This window comes from Cricetulus griseus, chromosome 6 (genome assembly GCF_003668045.3).
Source record: "Cricetulus griseus strain 17A/GY chromosome 6, alternate assembly CriGri-PICRH-1.0, whole genome shotgun sequence".
In the NCBI taxonomy this organism is placed as follows: domain Eukaryota; kingdom Metazoa; phylum Chordata; class Mammalia; order Rodentia; family Cricetidae; genus Cricetulus; species Cricetulus griseus.
In genome coordinates, this window is record NC_048599.1 from 14,684,604 (window position 1) to 14,697,034 (window position 12,431).

The 12,431-nt window shown below is 46.9% G+C and overlaps 1 protein-coding gene across 1 annotated transcript in view; it reads left to right on the plus strand.

Moving 5' to 3' along the window:
- The first annotated feature begins 4,782 nt into the window (after window positions 1-4,782).
- The window catches only part of Wfdc3 (WAP four-disulfide core domain 3), a 16,891-nt gene continuing 9,242 nt past the window's right edge, over window positions 4,783-12,431 (plus strand). Inside the window, exon 1 of the mRNA XM_035446591.1 lies at window positions 4,783-4,858. Within this exon, the coding sequence (XP_035302482.1) occupies window positions 4,783-4,858 (76 nt within the window). The remainder of the gene's footprint in view (window positions 4,859-12,431) is intronic.

Consider the following 12,431-nt stretch of genomic DNA (forward strand, 5'->3'; position numbering starts at 1 on the left):
CACTAGACGGTTATTCTGGGATAGGTTGGGGATGAAGGGTTTAGCAACAGTGGCTAAACACCCACAAGAGCCCCACTTAGCACTGTCTCAGAGGTAAGCGTGTCCGTGAAAGAATTGGATTCATTTGCGGGTGATTGATAACGTTACTCTTCGCAGGTTGCCGTAATCAGGTAGTGTAAAGTGTATGGGTTTTGCGTTAGGAAAGATCTAGGTTCAGTCCTGTTGTGATATGATTATTAGCATTGGCTGTGGCAGGTGTGATGTTGCACATAACCCCAGAACTTAGGAAGAAGTAGGAGGAGGCTCAGGAGTTTGAGGCCAGCCTGGGCTGCATAGCAAGACCCTGTCTCAGCCAAGGGCTAAGAATATTGGCTGTGGGTCTGGATCTTTGTTCCCCTCATATTAACTGCATGGTCACTCTCACTCCCTTCCACAAGGACCAAGTTGTAAACTTTTTGTATTGATGCTGCAACACTTGGATACTGCTTTTTCGTGGGTTCTGACAGTTCCCAAGGATGGACAGAATGTTATGATTCAGTTACACCACTAGCTTGGTTATTTTCTTTTAAGTTGTCTTTCCAGTTCTTCCCTCTGTCAGAGGCTAGGAAAGCCAAAGGCCCTTTCTGATCCTGTGGACGGAAGGAAGAACACTGAGCTTTTGTTCACTACCAGGGCCGTTCTTGGCAAGGCCAGCAATGGACAGGTGCCAGGGCTCTGATGGGCTGAGGCCAGGGCCCAGAGATTGCCGGTTTCATGTAAAGCTGTGGTCAAATATCACAGACTTTGAGATATGAAATACTTTGCTGCTGTACCAGAATGTACCTTGCAAAAGAGGAATTAGAGTTCCCTGTAATTCTCTGAATGAACTCTGATTTGTTTTCTGCCTCCCCATCTGATGAACTTGCTGGCTTGAGTTATCAGCCCTCACAGCCTTCCTGACCCCAGCTTTGGACTGTTTATTTTTCTCATTTCTGGTCCCCACTCCCACCCCCTCAGAATCCCCAGTGTGAACCCAGGAGAACAGCTGGTCTGGTTTCACCCTCTGACATTTGACTGCAATCAAGTCCTTTCAAAAGCCCATCTGATCTCGCTTTGACTTTTAACTCAGTAGCTACCTGTCCATTTTTCTTGCTTCCCCTCGGGAGCCTCACCACTTGTCCAAGAGTGTTATGTATACTGTATGGCAGTATTTGGTCCCTCCCATCACACGTGCCCTTTGGTAGTGCCAGGAAAAATTTCCACACACCGGCATCGAATCACTGTTCTTACTGTGAGGAGAAGACGTTCGTGGGCAGGGGTGGAGGGTGGTGGCGGGGGGCGGGGTGGGGGTTTGTATTGGATCCACATCAGTTACCCAGTGCTTTCCTTTCATCTGCTGCTACCTCTGCCCAGAACAGAGCTCTCAACTCTCAACATCAGCAGGATGCTAAGCTACCTCTTCCTCATGAAGGCACTTCTTGCTCTCAGCTCCCTGACATCCTGGGTAACTGCAGGAGAGCACGGTGAGCTATCATTTGGAGTCCCTGGGTAAAAGTAATAGAAAGTTACTAGGGGAAATGTCACCTTCCACCTTCTAAGGTTTCTCATTTTCGGAACCAGTCATCTCCGTAGGAAGAACTGGATGGAAAAATTATTGGGACAGTAAGGACAAGTTGGCTTGGCTTTTGTTGCCCTCTCTGTAACAAGGAGTTAGGACTTAAAAGGATACCTATTGCAGCTATCTCCTAGAGCTCATTAAATGAGGACAGGACCATGCACCAGCCCCCTTTCTCTGTCTGTCTCTGTCTATCTCTGTCTCTGCAGCATGACTGATTTACTTATCTTTTAGTAGTTTGGAGGTGTGTGTTGGTATCTGTGTGGCGAGAAGAGAAGGGGGTAACAGAGATAATCTGCATAGAAATGCATGGAGATGCTGAGCTCCTCAAGATTCATTTGACTTTCATTCCCTAATTACTTTTTTTTTTTAAGATTTGTGTACGTGTCTCTCTGTGTGTATGGCATGTATGGGTGCCTGCAGGGACCAGAAGAGGGAGTAGGATACCCTTGAACTGGAGGTACATATGGTTGTGAGCCGCCAGAGATGGGTGCTTGGCACTGAATTTGTGTCCTCTGGAAAAGCATCAAGTTTCTTAACAGCTGAGCCTTCTCTTCAGCCTCCACTAGTAGAGGCTGAGCCCGCCCCCATTTCTTTAGGCCTAATCAGTTATCCTCAATTTCATATGAAACCTTTTTCAATGGGAGGGACAGTGCCTTCCTGACCAGCATGCACGCAAAGATGTGTGCCCGAGCACTAGGTCACGTCTTGCTGGGCAGAAGTGTTAGCACAGGCTTTGTCAGGCCGCCAAGCAGACCTCATAGGAGCATGTTTGTTGTCTCTAGGTGCAAGAGCCCAGTGTGTTCCCTGTCTTAACTTTTGGATGAATAGAACAAGGAAGCTTCCCACCTCCTGGATTGTCTCTGGACACCTAGTGTAGGTTACCTTTTCCCCCTCTGCGGTCTCTAACCGTTCCATACTCAAGCTCTTTGCCTCCTATCAGGAAAGAAAGCGCCACTGATGATCCGTGTCTTTTACTTTGGACTAGAGTAGGGTCGTGAGGGAAAGCCCACTTAAGATGGTGGTTACGACATCCTGGGAAGGTGGGCAGGTGAGATGGCTCAGCAGATGAAGGGCTTCCCTGCCTGATTCGAAAGCCTGAAGACCTTGTTCCATCCCCAGAATCTATGCAAAGGTGAAGAGAACGGATTCCACAAAGCGGTTCGTCCTCTGAGCTCCACATGTATGCCACGATGCACGTGCCTCCCCTGAAACAATACTGACTTTAGAAAGGGCACTAAGGACTTAAGGGATGCAGCCCAGGGTCTCCCTAGGTAGCTCATTCTGACTTCATACTCAGGGTCCTCCCGCTTTTTCCCCGAGTGCTGGGATTACAAGTGTGTGCACCATGCCCGGTCTTTTAAAAATTCTTCTTTTTAATTTGAAAAAATTTATTTTTCAATTTACATACCAATCCCAGTTTTCCCTCTATCCCCTTCTCCCCATCTCAATTACAAGTGTGTGTACCATGCCTGGTCTTTTAAAAATTCTTTTTATTTTAAAAAGCTTATTTTTCATTTTATATACCAACCCCAGTTCCTTCTCCATTCCCTTTTCCTGCCCCTCACCTCCTCCTTTCCCACCCCCATCCACTCCTCAGTGGAGGTAAGGCCTTCCTTGGGGAGTCAACAAATTCTGGCATACCAAGTTGAGGCAGGACCAAGCCCCACCCCCCCATCAAGGCAGAGCAAGGCACCCCACCATAGGAAATTGGCTCCACAAAGCCAGTTTATGCCCCTGGGATAGGTCCTGGTCCCACTGCCATGCACCCTCTCCCCCAACAGATCCAGCCAGACTGTCAGAGGGATTATTTCAGAGGGATTATTTTTCAGAGGGATTATTTCAGTCCCATGCAGGTCAGCTGTTTCTGTGGTTTTTCCTTTTTTGGGGAGGGAGCATGTTTCGAGACAGGGTTTCTCTGTGGCTTTGGAGGCTGTCCTGGAACTCACTCTGTAGACCAGGCTGGTCTCCAACTCACAGAGATCCACCTGCCTTTGCCTCCGGAGTGCTGGGCTAAAGGCGTGTGTGCGCCACCACCGCCTGGCTCTGTGGTTTTTCCCATCATGCTCTTGACCCCCACCCCACCTTGTTCATATGACCCTCCCTCTCTTCAACTGAACTCCAGGAGCTCAGTCCAGTGCTTGGCTGGAATAGCAAGGACTTGTAAACGTTCTTCTTGTCTCTGTAAATAGCTCTGATGCCTTCTCTGAAACTGGCTTTAAGTTATGGCTGGGCTCCCCACTCCCTGGGAAAACTTGTAAAACCAAGAGGTTTCTCGGAAGAGCCCTCCCCTCCCCTCCCCTCCCTTTCCCTCCCCTCCCCTCCCCTCCCTCCCCTCCCCTCCCCCACCTCCCTGCAGGTTATTCACCACCACTGTCCCTCTTGTCCCCTTCACATCCCAAGGCCTGATCATGGCCTCCGTAGTCCTAGATGTTCCTTCCCGATGGGGCTCATTTTGAAGGGTAACTGGTCTCAACGTCTTTCCTCTGAACCTGCCTCTTTTAAAAAAATTAAAAACTTTATTATTTTTTTATTCAGTGTATGTATACCAGCCAGAGCATGCATGTGTAAGTCAGACAGCAACTTGTGGTAGTTGGTTCTTTCCTTCCATTGCATGGGACTTGAGGGTCAAATTCAGATCTTTAAGCTTTTGGAAAGTGCCTTTACCTACTGAGCCATCTCACCAGCCTGTTTTTAAAAATTATTATTATATTACCATGATTATTGGTTTTTTGAGATAGGGTTTCTCTCTGTTACAGCTCTGGTTGTCCTGGAACTCGCTTCGAGTGTTGTTATTTTTTTAATGTGGGTGCTGGGGAGCCAAACTCAGGTCCTCAAACTCAGTTCTTCATGATTGTTCAGAAAGCACTGTGCTGACTGAATTATCTCCCCCAACTCATGCCTTTTAAAAACATATTATTTTAATCTGTATGTGTGTGCGCTTGTTCAAGTTTATATTCGCCACAGGTGGGTGAGTATCCTCATAAACCAGAAGAGGGCATCAGATCCCTTGTAACTGTAGATACAGATGATAGGGGACTGAGCACTGGTCCTCTGTGGAAAGTAAGTGCTCTTACCTATGAGTCATCTCTCCAGCTCCCGTGGGTCTGTTTTTAAAAGAGAAAAAGAGGCAGTCCTAAAATGATTCAGAGGCCATTCTGTTGTAACGTGTGTGCCACACATAAGGCATGCACAGTGTAAAGAGATGCTTTACATTGGGCTGCAACAAGAGATGTGTAGTCCCACTCTTCAAACAGAAGCGTAGTAAGAAAGCTCTTCTTCATGCCCCATGGGCAGATTAACTTGCTCATTTGTCAAACTATCTGGTGCCAAGGTACCAAATCATTCTTTGATAATTGGTTTTAGTTTACTTTGAGAAAAGTACAAGTGCCAGCTGTATTCTGAGAACCGAACAAAGATACACAGAGTACCCAGGTCACGAGTGCTTGTTGAATAAGTCCTAGCCAAGCATGGCGGGATGCCAAGAGATAACGCTGCGTCAGGAAGTTGCTGATTAATCCCCAATCCCACTATCAGCTGAGAGATTCTTTACTAAACGCTACCCCAAGAATTTCAAAAGAGACAGCAGAATAGGATCTTGATGTCTGCAGAAGACAGCACTCACTCCCCTATTCATCTGCTTCCCAGTCACGCTGCTCTCCCTGCACACATGCGGGCTGGTGTCTTGTTAATAGTTAAGGCAGATTTCCCTTTATTCCTCACTGTTAGGGAGGCTTTGGAAAGTGATCCCATCTCCCTCTTACAGGTTCATCACTACCTAATTCTCTATGCACACATTATCTTTTCTCCACAAACTTCTATTGGATGCTACCGTTTGCTCCGTCCCGTGCTGAGTTCTGGGTACACTGTGCTGGACAAAGCATGCAAGTAAATACAAGTTCGTGAACTGCGATAAGGACAACAAAGACATTAAAGGATGCCTCGAGAGAATGATGGGCACTCATGTTGGGTTGGGTGGTTAAGGAAAGTTTGTCTAGGGTGGTGGCATTTAAGCTGCAACTGGGAGAAGGAGTTAAAACTAGCCAGAGGAAGGATGTGGTTGGATATTGAAGAGAGAAGCCAGGTGGAGGTCTTCAGAGGACAAGACGGTGCATGGTTAGGTACAGCGATGGGAGGACAGAGCCTTGTCACTAGGCAGTTGGCAGTGGGAGTGGAGAAAGGTGACACAGATTTCTCCTCTGGGCCATACTTCCTTTACCATTCCTTTAAGATGGTGCTGTCACCTGGAAGTGCTTTTGCAAGCCTTTAATCCCAGCACTCAGGAGACAGAAGCAGGCAGATGTCTTTGAGTTCTCAGCCACCCTGGTCTACAGAGTGAGTTCCAAGACAGCCAGGCCCACACAGAGAAACCCTGTCTTGAAAAATAAAAACTAGCTGGGTGGTGGTGGTGGTGGTGGTCGTGGTGGTGGTGGTGCACGCCTTTTATCCCAGCACTGGGGAGGCAGAGGCAGGCAGATCTCTGTGAGTTTGAGACCAGTCTGGTCTACAAGAGCGAGTTCCAGGACATCCTCCAAAGCCACAGAGGAACCCTGCCTTGAAAAACAAACAAAAAACAAATGAAAACAGAAAAAACAGAAGCCTGGGCTACAGAGCGAGTTCCAGGACAACCTCCAAAGCAATACAGAGAAACCCTGTCTCGAAAAAACAAACAAAAAGCAAAAAACCAAAACAACTCCGACCAAAACCCAACCCAACCCAAACCAAACCAAACCAATCCCTCCCAAAAAACCCAAGAAGAAGATGACGATGAAGGAGAAAAGGAGGAGGAGAAAAAAAGGAAGAGGAGGAGGAGAAGGAGGAGGAGGAGGAAGAGAAGTTGAAGTTGTTGTTGTTGGTATCCTCTCTGTGTAACTTCTGATTTTCCTGCTATTTTAGATTATTCATGGCTAGTTTTGCTTGTTTATACTTCTCAGTATTCTTTATGATCACATTTCTTGTCTCTTCATTCTCTAAACTCTTTTTTTTTGGAGTGATTGTTAGATGTGTACTCTGGCATTTGGAGAGCTAATCCAGATATAATATGAACCTTATGTCTGCCTGTTGCTCAGACTTTAGGGTGTTTTACAGACTTAAAATATGTCTTGATACATTTATTCTTGGGTGGTTTATTTTCTTCCCTGATTTCTTAAATGAGGTCATTTATTTCTTTTTTTCTGAGACAACGTCTCAGGTAGCCCAGGCTGGCCTGAACTCCTGGTCTTCCTGCCTCTACCTCCAAATCCTGGGATTACAGGCATGTCCACCAAACCTGGCTCCTTTACCCCTTTATGTCCTTTCCTCTTTTGGAGGCAGAGTCTGTTTTGCCCAGGCTGGCCTGGAGCTTGACTGCCTTGCCTCTGTCTCCTGAATGACAGACCGGGAGCCAGTCTCTCACCCAAGAACACAGTGTGTAGATTTGGGTTGTCTGAGACAAGTGGATCCCCAGGCCATCCTCTGTGCTTCTCTTTCCATTTCTCTGTAAGGTGGGAAGAGCCTGGAGGGCTGTTACAGTGAGTTAAATGATGTGTTAGTCCTTCAGTTGACATTCTCTTCTTTTGGCTCCTAGGAGGACCAGATCTTTCCTCCTCTTCCTCCTCTTCAGCCTTTCCTTCCATCCTGACCTTTCCTCCTCCTCTTTGATAGTCTGTCTATGTGGCATATGGTGGCTTTGAATTTTTAGATCTCCTGCCTCAGCTTCCCAAATGCTGCAATTATAGGCACATGTGACACTACAGCTGGCTCAGGAGTACAAATAGTCCCCCCTCCCCACCCTGCTGTCACCCCCTCTGTGAGATGCTGAAATTCCACCGCACAAGTCATCTTCCCTTTCAACCATGTCTCCCTGGTAACAAGCTCCTTCCCAGTACCTAGTGGGGTGATCTGTACCTGGTTAGACAGATACCTTGGACAGACTGTTCATAAGAGAACACTGGAGTCATTGTCAGGACTCTCACTTCCCAGCTCCAGACCAAACCTGGGAATCTGTTGTGGGCAAGTCACTCACTGTTGGCTTGTAAGGCCTCATACAATCTTGTCAGTGTTTGAAACTGAAGTCTGAATTGTGAGGCCTTTGTGAGCTACCCTGGCCTTTGGCCATCAGAGGTGGAACTTTCTTGTCCCTTTGGATTAGGCAGGCCAGCTGGAAGTAGTCTACAGATGCCTCAGAGCCCACAGGCTGAGCAGGACCTGGTGGAGTTGGTGGGTCAGCAGCAGTTGGTGGAGTTAGTGTTTAGCTACTTCAGCATCTATAGCTCCTGTTGTAGAGAAGGATTGCTCTCTCTCTCTCTCTCTCTCTCTCTCTCTCTCTCTTTGGGTTTTTGAGACAGGGTTTCTCTGTGTAGCTTTGGAGCCTATCCTGGCTCTTGCTCTGTAGAGCAGGCTGGCCTCAAACTCACAGAGATCCACCTGCCTCTGCCTCCCGGGTGCTGGGATTAAAGGTGTGCGCCACCAATGCCCCGCAAGAAGGGTTGCTCTTAATGAGACTGATTCCCAGGAAGCTCCCTTCCTGAGCTGTGAAAAACTTAACCTTTGACATTATCACAGGTATACTGTAGCAGAGCCGGTCTGTTTGACAAAGGTGGAGTGCCAGGCAGCTTGCCTGAGGCACAGGTAGACGCTGGAATGTGCTCTCAGGGATAAGCTCTGGTCTGAATGTGGCCTGTGGTGAAACTTCTGTTTGCTCAGTGGGCTTGGGCAAGTGTGTTAATCTCCTTGAATTTCCCCTTTGTCATCGTCATAGAGCGATGACGTAGTTTGGAAGAAATGCACTTGAAGAGTCTGCATTGCATCTGCCAAGTGATGCTCAGGGCCTCCGACAGTTAGTCCAGCAGCAGTGCCATCTGTTCCCTCTCCACTCATCTGCATTACTCCTCAGTCGTGACCCTCCCTCTTCAGTCACTCGATTACACCATGCATTGAGAGTCAGCCCTACCTGGCATGTGGGTATCTGTGTACCTTTGGTGGAGTGTTGTGAAGAGGGAGCTGCAGAAGCAGAGGCTATGACGGAGACTGGAAGAGCTTTGTTCCTAAGGACATGAAAGGAGGCCACTGTGACTGGAGAAAAAGAGGATTTCAGTTGAGGTTGGGGAGGTGGCAAGGCTCAGAGTTGGGGCAGCTTTGGGCATCTTTTCCAGATTTTATTCTAAGTGCAGAAGGAAGTAATTAGGGCCAGTGAGTTGGCTTATCGGGCAAAGGCCACACAAACCTGAGGATCCAAGTTCAACCTAGTGGGGGAAGGAGAGGACTGACTGTAGAAGTTCTCTGACCAGCACAGGCACACGGTGGCATTCATGTGCTAACAGCCACACATTTCATACACATACAATAACAGATACTAATTAAAATATTTGTAAAGAAGTACCTAAGCCCCCTATGCTGGAAATGCTCATAATCTCAGCACTGGGAAGGTAGAAGCAGGAGGATCAGGAGTTCAAGGCCATTTTCAACTACATGGTGAGTTTAAGGCAGTCTAGGCTGCACGAGACTTGTCTCAAAAAGCCTATATATATAAAAATATGGGAGACTAAATGAGGGAGAGGCCTATTCCAGTTTCCATTTTGAAAAGGCTGTTCTGGTGTGCGAAGAACAGATGAGGGAAAGTGTAGATGATGGAAGACCAGGCAAGCAGCCACTATGGCAGAGTGGGTGAGAGATGAGCATGGCTTAGGCCAAGGAGGTCACCATAATGCAGACATGGAAAAGCAGAGACGTGCCAGGTAAAGAAGCAAAAGGCTGTGGACACTGAGGGAGAGGGTGTATCAAGGATGCTGTGAAGTATCTGGCCCCAGGGACAGCGTGGCAGTGATGCTGTTTGATAGAAGGGGACCACCAGGGAGGTAAAACCCTGGAGCTGATGCAGGAGCCACACCTATTATTGACTACAGTTTCTCTGCTTTATGGTGATAGGTGGGGTGTTGGGAGAGGTACAGATGGAGTGTGGGGTGAGCATCCCAATTCTATTTACCAGTCCTGTTTCTTGTACTGATCCCTGGTAGCATAATTAGTTGTGAGTTTACTGAGCCCCATGCTTTGTAATGGCTGAGTTCACCTAGGTAAGCAGAACCTTGAAGACATTGAGGGCAGGGCATCCTGTCCAAAGGCGTTGCAGGGACCATGTTTTACCAGGTTCCTGGGGGGCAGGACAAGGGTGGGTGCTTAGAACTCAGGAACCTGGTTTCAGGAGAGTATGAGGGAGTACAAACACTGTCTAGCTTAAAAATGAGGATGGTAGGGCTGGAGAGATGGCTCAGTTAAGAGTACTGGCTGCTCTTCCAGAGAACACAAGTTCATTTCCAATCCCCACATGGTAGCTTATAACTGTCTACAACCCCAGAAGGGATCCAAAACCTCCTTTTGGCCTCTTTGGGTATCAGGCATGTATGTAGACATACATGCAGATAAACACCCATACACATAAAAATAAAGGATGTGAAAGTATGTTGGGGAAATGACACAGTGGCTAAGAGCACATACTATTCTTATACAGGACCCGAGTTCAATTCCCAGTAACCACATGGCAGCTCACACCTGTCTGTAACTCTAGTTCCAGGGCTTCTGACACCCTCACATACTGAGAGCATTTATCATGTATTCCAGAAGTAGCAATTAATATTCTAGGTGTCAACCCACCAGAATTAACTTCTGATGGAGGAAACTTGCCTTTCAAAGTCTGCAAGAAATACAGATTCCAGGATATCTGTTGCTTCTGCCTGTAATTTAAATGTGTTAATTGCATTCTTTCCCTAGCCTGAATATATGTATGTGTATCTCATAAATACATTCCCAATCTATTGGGCACACACATCTGTGGGAAGTCAGGAGGATGACTTTTCATTTGGCTGTATAATCTTGATATGTAGACTATATACTGGGTACCTTGTATTCTTGAAAAGGCCCCAGAAAAGGAAATTTTTCTTCCTGGGGGTCAGGGGAAACAAAGCCATCACCTGGCCCAGAGGCTGGAAATACCAGGCTCTGGATTTTTTACACTTCATAGTTCTTTACTCCATTAACCCTTTCCACCTCTTAAGTTGCCCAGATGTTTCACAAGTTGTATCCTTTCTGAGACATAAGTCACCTGTCTTGTCAGATCTTACCAGTTTTCTTGGCCCTGAGAAATGCATGCCTCTTATCCTTGCTATTGTCAGAGAATTGCTAATTGTGGGCATATAAACTGGAAACCTTGTGGGATTGAGAGAGAACTTTTGAAGAATAAAAAGACATGAGAACAATACATGTATGAGCTGATTCATTCACTCTCAGATCCCTTTAACCAGCCTGACGCTTGCTGTTTAGCGTCCTGCCTAAACCCTGGGGGACACCGAGACTGGCACTTGGAGGTCCCCAATACTCACATAGACATACATGCAGGCAAAACACCAATGAACATAAAATAAAAAATGAGGATGGCACAGTCTGACTTGGAGGTAGTGAAGCCCCATTAAGTCCATGTGTTTGAGCTGACAGGAATTATTTATTTGGCATGGGTTTGAGTTATGAAAGAGAATGGTAGTGTTGAGCAATGGTACAGGGGGACGTGCTTTGACCTCTGACCTTCAGGACCCCAGCCTGCCTCTCAAGGGAGCTCAAGGGAAGCTGGGCTGTGAGAGAGCAGAGGTAAGGTCTCTACTATGTCTGAAGAATATTCTGGGAGAAGAGCAGAGAGGAGCAGAGGCTCCTGGCCTTCATCCCATCAGAGCTAAGCTCATTAAAAAGGGTCACACCTGGTAAGTTTGGTGGCCCTCTTTATAGGTTCATTGTTCAACTCTATGAGAAGCTGGTGACAATGGAATTTTCCTCTGGGGTTATTTCCATATACAGCTCTCTCAATGGTGGAATCAATTTTATTTTATTTTTTTGTCAAGTAGATGAGTAAGTGCAGTGAGATACAACAGGTAGTTATAGTAACTCTGCTTTCCAAATAAAAAATATCAGGGTATGTAGTTTTGATGTGACATAACATAATATTCCTGTGCAGGAAAATCCCAGGACACCAGACTGTTATGGTTCATCTTTGGGGCCCAACACTTGCTCTTTCCGTCATGGCAGACTCTCTGGAGCCAGCCATGTGCAATCACACACAACCTGTTGCTTTCGAGGCTCTGGGCTAGGCATGTTTTGGTTTTCTACAAAGCTTTTAATTGCTCATCACCTCTCTCCACATTTAAAGAACTGGAATGAGTCATGGTTAGTTAGTCTGGCTCAGATGTAGTCTTCTTTGGGTGTGCCTGCTCCTGGGGCCAAGTTGTCTGCATCCTTTAAGGATGGCGTATTAGAATGCAATTCATTGCAAGTCAGGCAACTGAGTTTTGTCCTGCTTGGCTGCTAGGTTACTCTGTAGTTCCGGGTGGCCCCGCTCACTTCTCTGCGTTTTGGGATTGTCATAGCAGTGATGAGGGGACACATCTAGAATGCATTTGGCCGTGGACAACAGAACATAATAGAATAGTGATTCACTGTCCTCAGTTTACAAGAATTCTGAGGTGAGTGTCAGAGCTGTCATGGCAACTCAGGGATGCTGCTAAGAAAGAAGCATCTCCCTCTCACCCTGACCGAACTTGACTTCGTCCTCCTGCTAGTGGCGTCCTACTTCACAGAGGTCTAGAGCATGTATGTCTTTGGGAGAAGAAAGAAGTGAAGTGGCGGTTTGTGTCAAGAATGCAAAAGCAGGGGCTGGAAGATGGCTCAGTGATTAAGAGTACTGGCTGCTCTTCCAGAGGACCAGAATTCAATTTCTAGCACCTACAAGGCAGCTCACAACTATCTGTAACTCCAGTTCCAGGGTATCTAGCACCTTCACACAGATGTACATGTAGGCAAAACACCAATGCACAGAAAA